Raw genomic sequence first — 11,402 nt, 5'->3', positions numbered from 1 at the left:
TATAAGATCCTTGTCCAGGGATAACACATTATCCATGATATATATGCTATGTTTCTAGAATTAGCATGTTCCAGCAACTTTTCACATGGTCAAATCCTTTCATACCAATTTTAAGATAGTTCTCAAGGAAGAAAGAAAAAATAATAACTGAACCTCTGGTCATATTAACGTCATTTATTACACACAAAACGCTTGTCTAAATCAGATACACTGGAGAGACATAATACAGAAACCAATGTGCATATTTTCTCTCAAAAACCCGGTTTGAAGCAAAGTCTTTTGCGTTTGCGGAAGACAAAGAAAAAGAGCACCAACTTCACGATGTAATCATCGGCTCTGGATCAGTCGGGTCGCTGGGAGTTTTGTCAGACTGACGTGCGGAAATGAACAATATGTCTTTAATAACCTGCACATTGATAAATAAAAGGTCTTGAGAGTAAATCTCATGGACTCATGAACCAAAAAGGGTACGTCAAGATTGTGTTTACTCACCTGTGACATTAATCCATGAACCTGCTCAATAGTTATCTTTGCACTATCCCGAGTTATTTTAGCGAGTGGAAGCTCGTCCTGAAAGTGATCCATAACACACATACATAATTGGGCTTTGAAAACAGATGGTGTAAACAAGATTAAAACCGACAACAGAACTCTAGGAAGCAAACACAGAATATTGGCAACAACTAGACGACGAATTGAGACATCAAAATTCTACCAGATTGTATGCTTGTTCAAACTTCCAATTCTGTCTATTTTGACTAAATAAACACGCAATTGTGAAACCATACAACCAGAGAAGGTGAACCATAATGATGTGCTGGTTATATCTAAGCAACATAGTGTTAAATCTTGATAGGCTGATAAGATTTTCTACATACTACAATCCAAGTAGTTAGATATTGATACATAAAGCAGTAGCACGTGATTTAGCTAAATGTCAAACTTGTAGATAAGAAAAAAGCTTAACAAATGGCATGTGGAAGAGTTCAAGTTCATGTCCAAAATCTCAGACAATCAAGAAACATTGAGAGCTTAAAGCAACCATTTAGAACAAACCTTTTTTTTCTTGTGAAGACTGGCCTTTTTTCCTCCAAACCAGGATTGAACCAGCTGACTCTCGGCTTGGTCAAGCTTCTCAGCTTCATTGGAAAAATGATAAGAAACGAGTAATTATTAAACTAAATGTTTTGAAGAAAAAGTAGCTATTGCATATCCAAGAATTATTTACCCAAGTCTGATATTTGTCCAGCAACATAGTCTCCATTGCCCAGCAATGGGGAAGAAGATAGTGTGTTCACCCAGTACTTGTTCCAAAGGAGATCAAGAAGGTGGCTATCAAGAGATGACTTGAAATAAGTGATGTCCAATGAATAGTACTGCCACATTACAATAAGAATCAAACATATAAGATTCAGAGGGACGATGAAACCCTCCAAGATTAAATGAGGATATGACAAGTACCTGTTTGCAATGAACACCAAAGTCCTCGATCTTGTTTAAAGGGATAGTCTGATACTCAGAAACATGATCATCTGAGATCTTATGCCCCTCTGGATATGTTCTGAACGCCCCAATCTCAACCTTACCTGCCGAAACAGTCCTTGTGGGATCAATAACAACAGCCAAGAAAGGCTCCTGATACTGCTGGTTAAGCATCTGTGTTGAAACATCAATACCCGAGAGCCAGCATCCATACCCAGGATGAGAGTGATACCATCCAACAACATTCTCCAATCTCCCAGCCTATGATTCAAGTTACAACAATAATCAACAAAACAAGATGAATTGTAGACTGAGCCTGTCCTAACATACGCAAGTGAAAACATTCACACAGGACTACCAAATATTTAAAGAGTTAATATACATAGGTCCCTAAATTGTTAAAAACAAAATCTTATTAAAATTCTTACTACTTATCTATACCATAAATAATCTCCGGCCCTGACAATAGAAAAGGATAAAATAAAGACGCTTCAAGGATAACTAAACAAGAATAATTATGTGGGCATCTCTAAAACCCTAGAATACCCTAAACCTAACTTAAGCACCAAGCAAACAAGCAGCTAAATACAACCAAGAGAGAAAAGATACCAGCTTATTTGTCTGTGAATATTCAACCATGTACTCATACGCATCGGCCTGAGCATTAACCCTAGTCTCGGTTCCTTCAACAGGCAAAGCAAAAGCATCCATAACGATGATAGTATCGCCATCGGTTTTCCCCTGCATAAGACCCATGATCTCGATAGTGCCACCAGAGCGAGCATGCACAACCATCTTGAGAAGAGCGAGCGCTGAGATTTGGACACGCTTGAAGTAGTTAGGATCGGTGGCCCATGGCTTCTCCTTCAGGACCTTGGCGTGAGCAGCTCCGTCGTAGTGGAATATGTTGTCGGAGGATGAATCCGCCGGTGGTTTCACGGTGAGGATGTTGTTCTCGAGCTCCCATGTCTTCCTTGCGATGGTAGACGAAGACTCCATTGTTTAGAGAAATCAAGAGGCAGAAGAATCTTAAAGATATTCTGTGAAGAAAGGCTTTTCTGGGGGCTTTGTGGTATCAGCAAAACTTATATGCTTCGGCTCAATCCAATTACATTCTATCCTTTTTTTAGACAATTTTCTATTTTAAAATATAGTAAATATTATATCATTTAGATTTGTTTCTTATATTATGGCAATTTATTCCAAAAGTTATATAGATATTCATTGACATTTTTGGTTTTGTTATTTAATTATAATTTTTTATAAAAATATTTGTTGTGAATAAATTTAGTGTTAGTTAATCTGATGCGACACGTAAGAATAGAGATCGCTATCTTCTTAAGAAAATATTTGAAACTCGTAAACTACCGATCACAAATATATCAGAACCAATACCCGATCTAGCTGTCGATCTGAGACAAGCTGAACTTTGAGAAATTATTGTTGAAAGTGGATTTCACCTTGGTCTAAACCTGGTCCAAAGATCTTATCCAGAAACTCAAAGGTTCCACAAGAAGACGATAGGCCCATAAAGAATAGTAATCTATCCCAAACTCAGATAAAGATCAAAGCTGATCTAACTCGGTCAACCAAAACGTAAAAGAGATCAGAGCAATAAAGACGTTTTTGAAGGCACACAATACCCGCCAAATATCGTACCACCGTTATGATTCCCCTAAGAGATATAAAGAAACTGTAAAGGAGAGGGAGAAGGACATCCAAGTCTTCTGATATTTTTATAAAATCAATAACATGCACATTTTCATACGAAAATCATCAAAAACAATCATTTACAAATTACTTTTCAATATTAGTATAAACTTTAACTCTAATTTCTGAATGGATTTTAAGATCCGTCAACAACAACGGCTTTGGTCTTCTTGTTGCTTTTTTACTCTGCAGTGTGTAATTGTATAGATGATGATGATGATGTGATGCACTAATCAAGCGCAAAGGCTACATGCGTTTCTTTTGTGTAGATTTACAACTTACAAGTTACAAGTAGCCTCATTTTATAATGACATTCAAATAGAATATCAATTACGTAAAGACTGCTTTCAAATTACAAGTACCCTCATTTTCTAGACAACTTACATTTCAGTCGTCATAGGTTAGTTTTACATTTGACTGGATTATTTCAGAAGTTTGACTTTCGTGAACGACTTACATTTCAGTCGTCTGGTGAAAATTGAAATATCAATATTTTATTAAAACTAGCCGACTTACAATTAAGTCGTCATAGGTTAGTTTTGCAATTGAAAAAAAACTTCAATATTTAATTATACCCAGACAACTTACAATTCAGTCGTCTGCTCGACGACTTACATATAAGTCGTCCAGGATTTTATTCCGAGATTATGGTCAAACCTCGTAAATCTTGGACGACTTACATGTAAGTCGTCTGACGGACAACTGAATTGTAAGTCGTCTATATTATTAAATATTGAAGTTTTATTTTTCAATTGCAAAACTAACCTATGACGACTTAATTGTAAGTCGTCTAGTTTAAAAAAAAAAATATTATTATTTAATTTTCACGAGACGACTGAAATGTAAGTCGTCCAGAAAAGTCAAACTTCTGAAATAATCCAGTCAAATGCAAAACTAACCTATGACGATTTAAATGTAAGTCGTCTAGCTTCTTTGGAGTTTTTTTTAACCAAACAAAAGTAGACAACTTATTTTTCAGTCGTCTCAAATAAAAAAATTTCAAAGTCAATTGCAAAAATAACTTCTGCGTTGACCAGACAACTTATATTTTAATCGTCTGGAAGACTTAGATTGAAGTCGTCTGCGTCGACCTAAATGGACGACTTCTGTGGAAGTCTACTAGATGACCTCCGTGGATGTCGTCTGGGTCAATGTTTAATAAACTTGCACTTTCTCTAAAACTATAAAGACTTTTTAACATTTTCTTGTTACTTCATGTTTATTAATGAATATTTGGGCTACTGAATGAAATTTATAACTTAATTGGTGATATTTATGAGGTTACCAACATTCACGTTAATTAAAGTTTCTAACTGGTCTGAGAAGACTTCTGTGGAAGTCTTCTCCGCTAGTTTTTAAGTCTTCTACGCTAGTTTTTGAATAACTTGTATTTTTAAGAGTGATAAGTAACTTCAAGATATGTAAAACTCATATTTTTAAGAGTGATAAGTAACTTCAAGATATGTAAAACTCATATTTTCCAAATATGTTCTCTCCCTTAGTTTTACTAAATTTGACTAAGTTTTTCAACACAAACTTATAAAAAAATATGATATGCTTTGACTAGTTACTATTGTTTGTTTCCATCTCTTAAGCATTATTGTTATAGACACTAATGATGAATATTGTTATGAGTTGGAAGAAGGGTTAACATGCTTCTTAAAATGTTGTATCAATATGAAGCTACCAACATTCTTGTTTATTAAGATGAGAAAAAGGTCATTGGAGTTTATTATTGCATATGAGAGATCCAAAGATAAGAAAATGGCTACTGAAGTCTATTATTTCATTGATTTGTAAATGTGTAAACACATTGTTAGCAAATGTATTACATCTTGGGAAACATTATTACTGATTTTACAAAAAAAATCACAATTAAAAGAGTAGACATGTAATTCACAAAACATATCACAAACAAAACTATTATAGATCATTCATCTATAAAGACAAGCTTGGACTCCACTTGATATGGAAGAAGACTTTGTCATAATACTTCCAGGAAGTCCAAACGACTTCTAGGAAGTCTAGACGACTTCCAAACGAGTTCCGGGAAGTCCAGACGACTTTCAGAAGTCCAGACGACTTTCAGGAAGTCCAGACGACTAAAATAGAAGTCGTCTGGAAGACTTCCTGGAAGTCGTCTAGTGCATTATATTTTAGACGACTAACAGGTAAGTCGTCCCAGAAGTCTTCCAGATCTGAAAAACCTGCATATTAAATCCAGATCTGAAAAACCTGCATATCCAAAAACGTTCAAATGGCTTAAAAACAGAAAAAATGAGTGGAACATTAGATAAATCTACCTTTATAGAACACATAAAATACATATCTAAAATTAATAGATCTACCTTTAAATGAGTGGAAGATGAGTACCATCTGATTAAAAACCTGCAAAAAAGATAGATTATTAAGAAAGACATGAGACAAAACTGAAAAATTCATATAAAGTTTGGTGTTTTCAAGTCAAAGAGATTAGAGTGGGTTTGGAGAGTTTTAGTTTGGGAAAAAATTAAGAACTTTATACAACAAGAAGTTGCCAAGAAAGAAAAATCAGACATAAAAACTTACCAAAACGTTCAGATCTATTATGAAAGGGTGACTTCGTCAGAAGACTTTCATGAAGTCCAGACGACTTCCATGAAGTCCAGACGACTTCCATGAAGTCCAGACGACTTCCAAGAAGTCCAGACGACTGAAATGGAAGTCGTCTGGAAGACTTCCTGAAAGTCGTCTAGTGCATTATATTTTAGACGACTAACATGTAAGTCGGTCTAGAAATCTTCCAGATCTGAAAAAACCTGCATATCAAATCCAGATCTGAAAAAACCTGCATATCAAATCCAGATCTGAAAAACCTTCATATCCAAAAACGTTCAAATGACTTAAAAACAGAGAAAATGAGTGGAAGATTAGATAAATCTACCTTTATAGAACACACAAAAATACATATCTAAAATTAATAGATCTACTTTTAAATGAGTAGAAGATGATTATCATCTGATTAAAAACCTGCAAAAAAAGATAGATTAGTAAGAAAGACATGAGACAAAGCTGAAAAATTCATATAAAGTTTGGTGTTTTCAAGTCAAAGAGATTAGAGAGAGGTTGAAGAGTTTTAAAATGATGAACATTACATTTTTGTTGCAGCCATTTGAGAAGATGAGAGAGAATGTATAAATTTTTCTTTATATAGGGAGACAAAAAATCCAATTAGGTTAAATATTTTTGATTCATACGACTTTCTAGACAACTTATTTGTAAGTCGTGCAGAAGACTTTAATATTTTTAGCGGGAAATTAAAATATTTTTAGCGGAAAACTAAAATAGAAGACTTCCCAGACGACTTACAAGTAAGTCGTCGGGTTTAAATTGTTTAAGCGGGAAAATAATTTTAAAGAAAATTTAGGCGGGAATATTTGGACGACTTACATGTAAGTCGTCTATTTTAATTTCTTCACCAGACGACTGAAATGTATGTTGTCTAGACCCTAAACATAACCCCTAAACTTAATTAACTAACTAAACACTTTATAAAATCAAATTAAACTTTAAAAGTGTTTACTATACACAAAAATAAACACGTATAGGTAAAAAATTAATTTTTCAAAAAAAGATTTAAGCTTTCCAAAATCTAACCTTAAGAATACATACAATACTACAACATATGTTGCCAAACCCTAGACCAAAGAAAACCATGATTCACTACATACACTTAGGGGTGTCAAAATGGGTCAAATGGGTCAACCCAACCCAAAACCCAAATGGGTTTACTGTTAATAGGTCATGGGTCAACCCAACATATTTATTAAATGAGTTGGGTTGACCCATGACCCATTAAATTAAATAGGTTAGATGGGTTAATGGTTGACCCATCGACCCAATATCTTTATAATAAATTATTTTTAAGTTAAGACCAAGTTGATTAAAATGATAAAATGTTTTTTGTGGTTTCTCCGGGAAAGTGAGTTTTCCCAGTTTTGGCGGGAAAATGCGTTTTTGCGGTTTTGGCGGGAAAACACGTTTTTTGCGGTTTTGGCGGGAAAATGCGTTTTTGCGGTTTTGGCGGGAAAACACGTTTTTGCGGTTTTGGCGGGAAAACACGTTTTTGCGGTTTTGGCGGGAAAATGCATTTTTGCGGTTTTGGCGGGAAAATGCGTTTTTGCGGCAAAATTGATTTTTCAGTTTTGGCGGGAAATTGCGTTTTTTTGCGGAAAACTGAGTTTTGCAGTTTTGGCGGGAAAACTTGTTTTGTAGATTTGGCGGGAAAACACGTTTTGGCGGAAAAACGTATTTTGCAGTTTTGGCGGGAAACGCATTTTACCACCGAATAAATGATTGGACTTTAGAGAAACTCATGATTTTTCAATTTTATCAAACCTTAGAATTGAGTTTACTTATGGTTTTGCTTAGAGTAGTTGCAATTAGAAACTCATGATGTTTCAATTTTATATATTGAAACAGTATATTCCCCATTTATTATAGAGTAGTTGCAATTAGAAAACCAAGGTTCCGAACGGTTTAATCACGACCGGTTTTGAAGAACATTACCATGTGATATTTACCTACTTGTGTTTGCCATCAAAGTCTCGCGCAATTAGCTAGAACACATGATCATGTGTCTAAATTGCCTGTAAACAGAATGTTCGAAATCTATCCTCAATATCTAGTTTCCAAAATGAAGTTCTTGTTATTCAAGTTGGGAAGAAACACTAGAGAAAAATGTTCTTATATGTCTAAAACGCATCAATCCTTACTATAGTTGGTGAGAGTAACCAGTAAGACCGAGCAGAGAAAACGCTCATAAACATCAAAATGAAGTCACTACCAGAGATAGTAAACTTGGAAAAGGTGAAACAACAGCTAAAGGGTCTCACATATAAGTCAAAAAAGAACACAAAAATAAGATCACAAATGTACAATTATATATATGATAATTAAACCAAGAATCTGGAATGAGAAATTAGTAACTTCAAATATTGCATGTACAAAGAGAGAACTTGCTGTTAAAAGGTAAAAATGATCACTTTTTACAAAAGAAAAGAAAGAGAATCATCAGTCCCCCGCAACGGAATCTTGCTTCACAGCCGGAGATTCTGGGCCGAAATTGATCGGCGCGTGAGGCCCAATAAGCCGAATCGCGGCCTTGTCGTAAGCCAAAGCAGCTTCCTCGGCGGTTTCGAATGTCCCAAGCCAAAGACGAACAGGTCCCCCGTTGCGAATTCCACCGTGAGCTTTACCGCACCTGATCTCAGCCGCCCATTTCCCCCACGGCCTCTGCCTCACACCTCGGAACTTCTTCGTAAGCCTCGCCGGAATCCTGATCTTAAACCGCGTCTTTCTCACCTCGGCGGAATCGGATGGGTCGATGACGATCTCCTTGACGAACCTCTTCCCTTTTCGTGGCGACGGCGATTCGGTGTTCGTCTGATCGTCTTCGCTGCTGGAAGAATCGGTGGCCTCCACGTCGGTGAATGATATCCTCACGACTCGCTTCATCGGGAAACTGGAGATGTGGCGGAGCTATGGTGTGTTTCGGTCTTTGAAATTTTTTAAACAATGACTTGTTCTTATTATTACGTCAGAACCTCATCATCATGTGGCTTGGAGTTGGAGATACTTGACTCGCTTTCTGAACAAGTTTTATTAAGTCGGTTATTGAAATTTATTGCATGATTGATTTTTGTTGATATGAAAATATTTTTATTTATTGACTTGAATTTTTTTTTTTTTTTGAAATTTTAACGGTAAATTTTTTGTCTATATATCTTTTTCTTTTGTAGGCTTTTGTCTGTAAATCTAAAATCATTTGCAGTTCAGTTTTAGATTTTATTTGATCATTAAATTTTTGGTTTGATTCTCGTTTGAAAAAATAAAATTTTGGTTTGATTCGATTTACTAAATCCAAATTGGATTTTTGAATTGGGTTTGGCTCAATATAAAAACCTCATCCTTGTGGAGTTTTATTGGCCTTGTGGGCTTACAAGTTACAACTTTATAGGCTTCAGCCATCCACAAAACTAGAGCGTGTATGATTTGATCACTTGTTGTCCAAATTTTTCTACAAGACTACAAGCTATATTGTTCCAAAACTCAACATATTAGTATATAAGTTCGTAATGTAATGGCAAATAAAAAATATGCATATGGACCGCTAATTCTTGTGAACCCCTGATAAGAAGTAGGATATTAGAGCACCATCAATACTATTAAAAGGGAAGAAGTCTTAAAAATCTACTTAAAATAAGTCATAGTTGGACCATTTCATTTAACTAGAATTCCTATTATTTCTCATACTACTAACTTCATTATTTTTCACTAAAGACAAATTAGTCATAAAAAATGATCCTAACTTAATTCTCTACATATACATTTATTATATACACATTATTCCATCATAATTATTTTGTGTTATTATTAAATAATGTCCACCCTATATTTGTAATGGTTACTTGTGATTTATTTAATAGTAAATATCTTTGGAGACTATAAACATAATACAATATCCATTGTAAAAAAAATTGCATCTTTTACAGAGATCAACCATTATTTTATACCAACCTTATTAACTAAACTGATCTCATTAACCATGTTATATATATGAACACTTCAGCATTATCATTCAGAAACTAAAGGATGTTTGTCACAATTTAATATTCCAAATTGGTTGTATTATTTAATACCAAACCAGTTCTTATACGAATCCATATATATGATTATGGTCTACATAAAACCGGTTCAATCTTTCCACCTGCTATATTTTCAGAAAATTGCTATTTATCTTTGGTTCTGTTAAATATTTAGTCTAACTAATTATAAATCGGTTAGTGATAACTTCTAAAAACTTTGAAAACACATAGTTATGTATTAACACTATATCAATACTTTAAAATAGGTTAGCAGTAGAATTGTGTTTTAGAACAAAATTTACTCATTTTAAAACATAATATTATTTTGAAAATAGTTTTGGTACTATGTGTTATATTAAACATAGTTATATATATATTTTAAATAAATAATTATATACATAATTTATACTTTTGGTTAACTAAATTATTTATCAACCAAATAAAAATATTCAGGTAATTCAATTTTTCGGGTTATCCGGTTTATAAATAGAATTTTTATGATATTTGGTTATTTAAAATTGAATGTAATTAATATTTTTAAATATATAATTTTTATTTGAAAATTCAGGTACTCATTTGGTTCTCGGTTTGGTTTCAATTTTTCAGTCATAGATATATGGTTTGCTCTATTATTTATGCAATTCAGTTCAATTTTTGGTTTTTCAGTTTAGTACGGATTGGTCTGTGTTTTTGGATAAATGTGCTCAAACTTATACATTATCTTATATAGAAATTTGTTTAAAATATATTTAATTACAAAAACAAATCCGCGCTTTTCAAGCGCGGATCAAAATCTAGTTAGTGTTAATATTTAGTGAGGATATCTCTTAACAAAATATCAAAAAGTAGGAAAGAGAATAAGGAATAGTTGAGAAGCCATTCTTTGTGAGAGAACATTGCACACAACCAAAGAGACCTATTCTATAGGTGTTATTTTTCTATTATTGTAACTATTTTTTAGTTATTAAAAGTAGATAAAATATAGATACTATTTAAAACATTACTCAATCCGTTTCATAATACTTGATGTTTTGTAGTAGTGCACAAGGATTAAAAAATTATATTTTTCTAAAAAAATATTTTAAAAGTATAAAATTAAAATCAGTTAACCAATTATAAAAACAGTAAAATCTAATTGATTGAACATTTTCCAATAAAATTAAAGTTAACCTTAAAATTTCAAAATTTTATGTAAAATTAAATAAAACAGTCATTCTAAAACATCATATATATTGAAAGGGAGGAAGTAATATAAATGCATAAAATTGTGATAGAGAGACTCACAAGATGCCGAGGACAATCCCATTGGAGGTATATTCTACCTATTAAAAATAGAAAATGTTGTGTCAAATAAACAAGCGATTGGGTGTAGAGAACTTCAACAAAAAAGTATGATATCCTCTTCACACATGTTACTTTTTTATTGGATTACATTAAATTTTGTGATTTAAAATTTAACTTTTAACTAGAATACATAAAAGTTATTATTATTAAAGTGGTTAAAAACCCTTGGCAATCGTACTTAGGGCTGGGTAAATAAACCGACCCGAAAATCCGAACCGAATTTGATCCGATAAAAATGAA

General features: G+C 33.4%; 2 protein-coding genes across 2 annotated transcripts; both read right to left on the bottom strand.

Annotated features, from left to right (window-relative positions):
• Nucleotides 1-127: 127 nt before the first annotated feature.
• LOC103829303 (COP9 signalosome complex subunit 5a) lies at nucleotides 128-3,932 on the bottom strand. Its single transcript, XM_009104962.3, has 6 exons — nucleotides 2,092-3,932; nucleotides 1,462-1,743; nucleotides 1,229-1,376; nucleotides 1,057-1,139; nucleotides 493-570; nucleotides 128-406 (listed from the first exon to the last, which is right to left on the bottom strand). The coding sequence occupies exons 1-6, from the start codon at nucleotides 2,479-2,481 to the stop codon at nucleotides 317-319; spliced, it is 1,071 nt and encodes a 356-aa protein (XP_009103210.1). The 5' UTR covers nucleotides 2,482-3,932; the 3' UTR covers nucleotides 128-316.
• A 4,114-nt stretch (nucleotides 3,933-8,046) lies between these two features.
• On the bottom strand, nucleotides 8,047-10,319 carry LOC103829301 (ethylene-responsive transcription factor ERF069). The gene has a single exon (XM_009104961.3). It carries the CDS (start codon nucleotides 8,686-8,688, stop codon nucleotides 8,245-8,247), a length of 444 nt encoding a protein of 147 aa, XP_009103209.2. The 5' UTR covers nucleotides 8,689-10,319; the 3' UTR covers nucleotides 8,047-8,244.
• Nucleotides 10,320-11,402: the final 1,083 nt, after the last annotated feature.

The sequence above is a fragment of the Brassica rapa genome, chromosome A07, assembly GCF_000309985.2.
Source record: "Brassica rapa cultivar Chiifu-401-42 chromosome A07, CAAS_Brap_v3.01, whole genome shotgun sequence".
NCBI classification, from domain to species: domain Eukaryota; kingdom Viridiplantae; phylum Streptophyta; class Magnoliopsida; order Brassicales; family Brassicaceae; genus Brassica; species Brassica rapa.
This window is presented reverse-complemented; position numbering and strand designations above follow the sequence as displayed.

Excerpts from the sequence above, each read along its gene's own strand:
- LOC103829303 (XM_009104962.3), bottom strand. The coding sequence starts at position 2,481 with ATGGAGTCTTCGTCTACCATCGCAAGGAAGACATGGGAGCTCGAGAAC. Across the intron at positions 1,744-2,091 it reads ATTCACAGACAAATAAGCTG|GCTGGGAGATTGGAGAATGT; the intron begins GTATCTTTTCTC and ends CTTGAATCATAG. Across the intron at positions 1,377-1,461 it reads TTGGTGTTCATTGCAAACAG|TACTATTCATTGGACATCAC; the intron begins GTACTTGTCATA and ends GTAATGTGGCAG.
- LOC103829301 (XM_009104961.3), bottom strand. The coding sequence starts at position 8,688 with ATGAAGCGAGTCGTGAGGATATCATTCACCGACGTGGAGGCCACCGAT.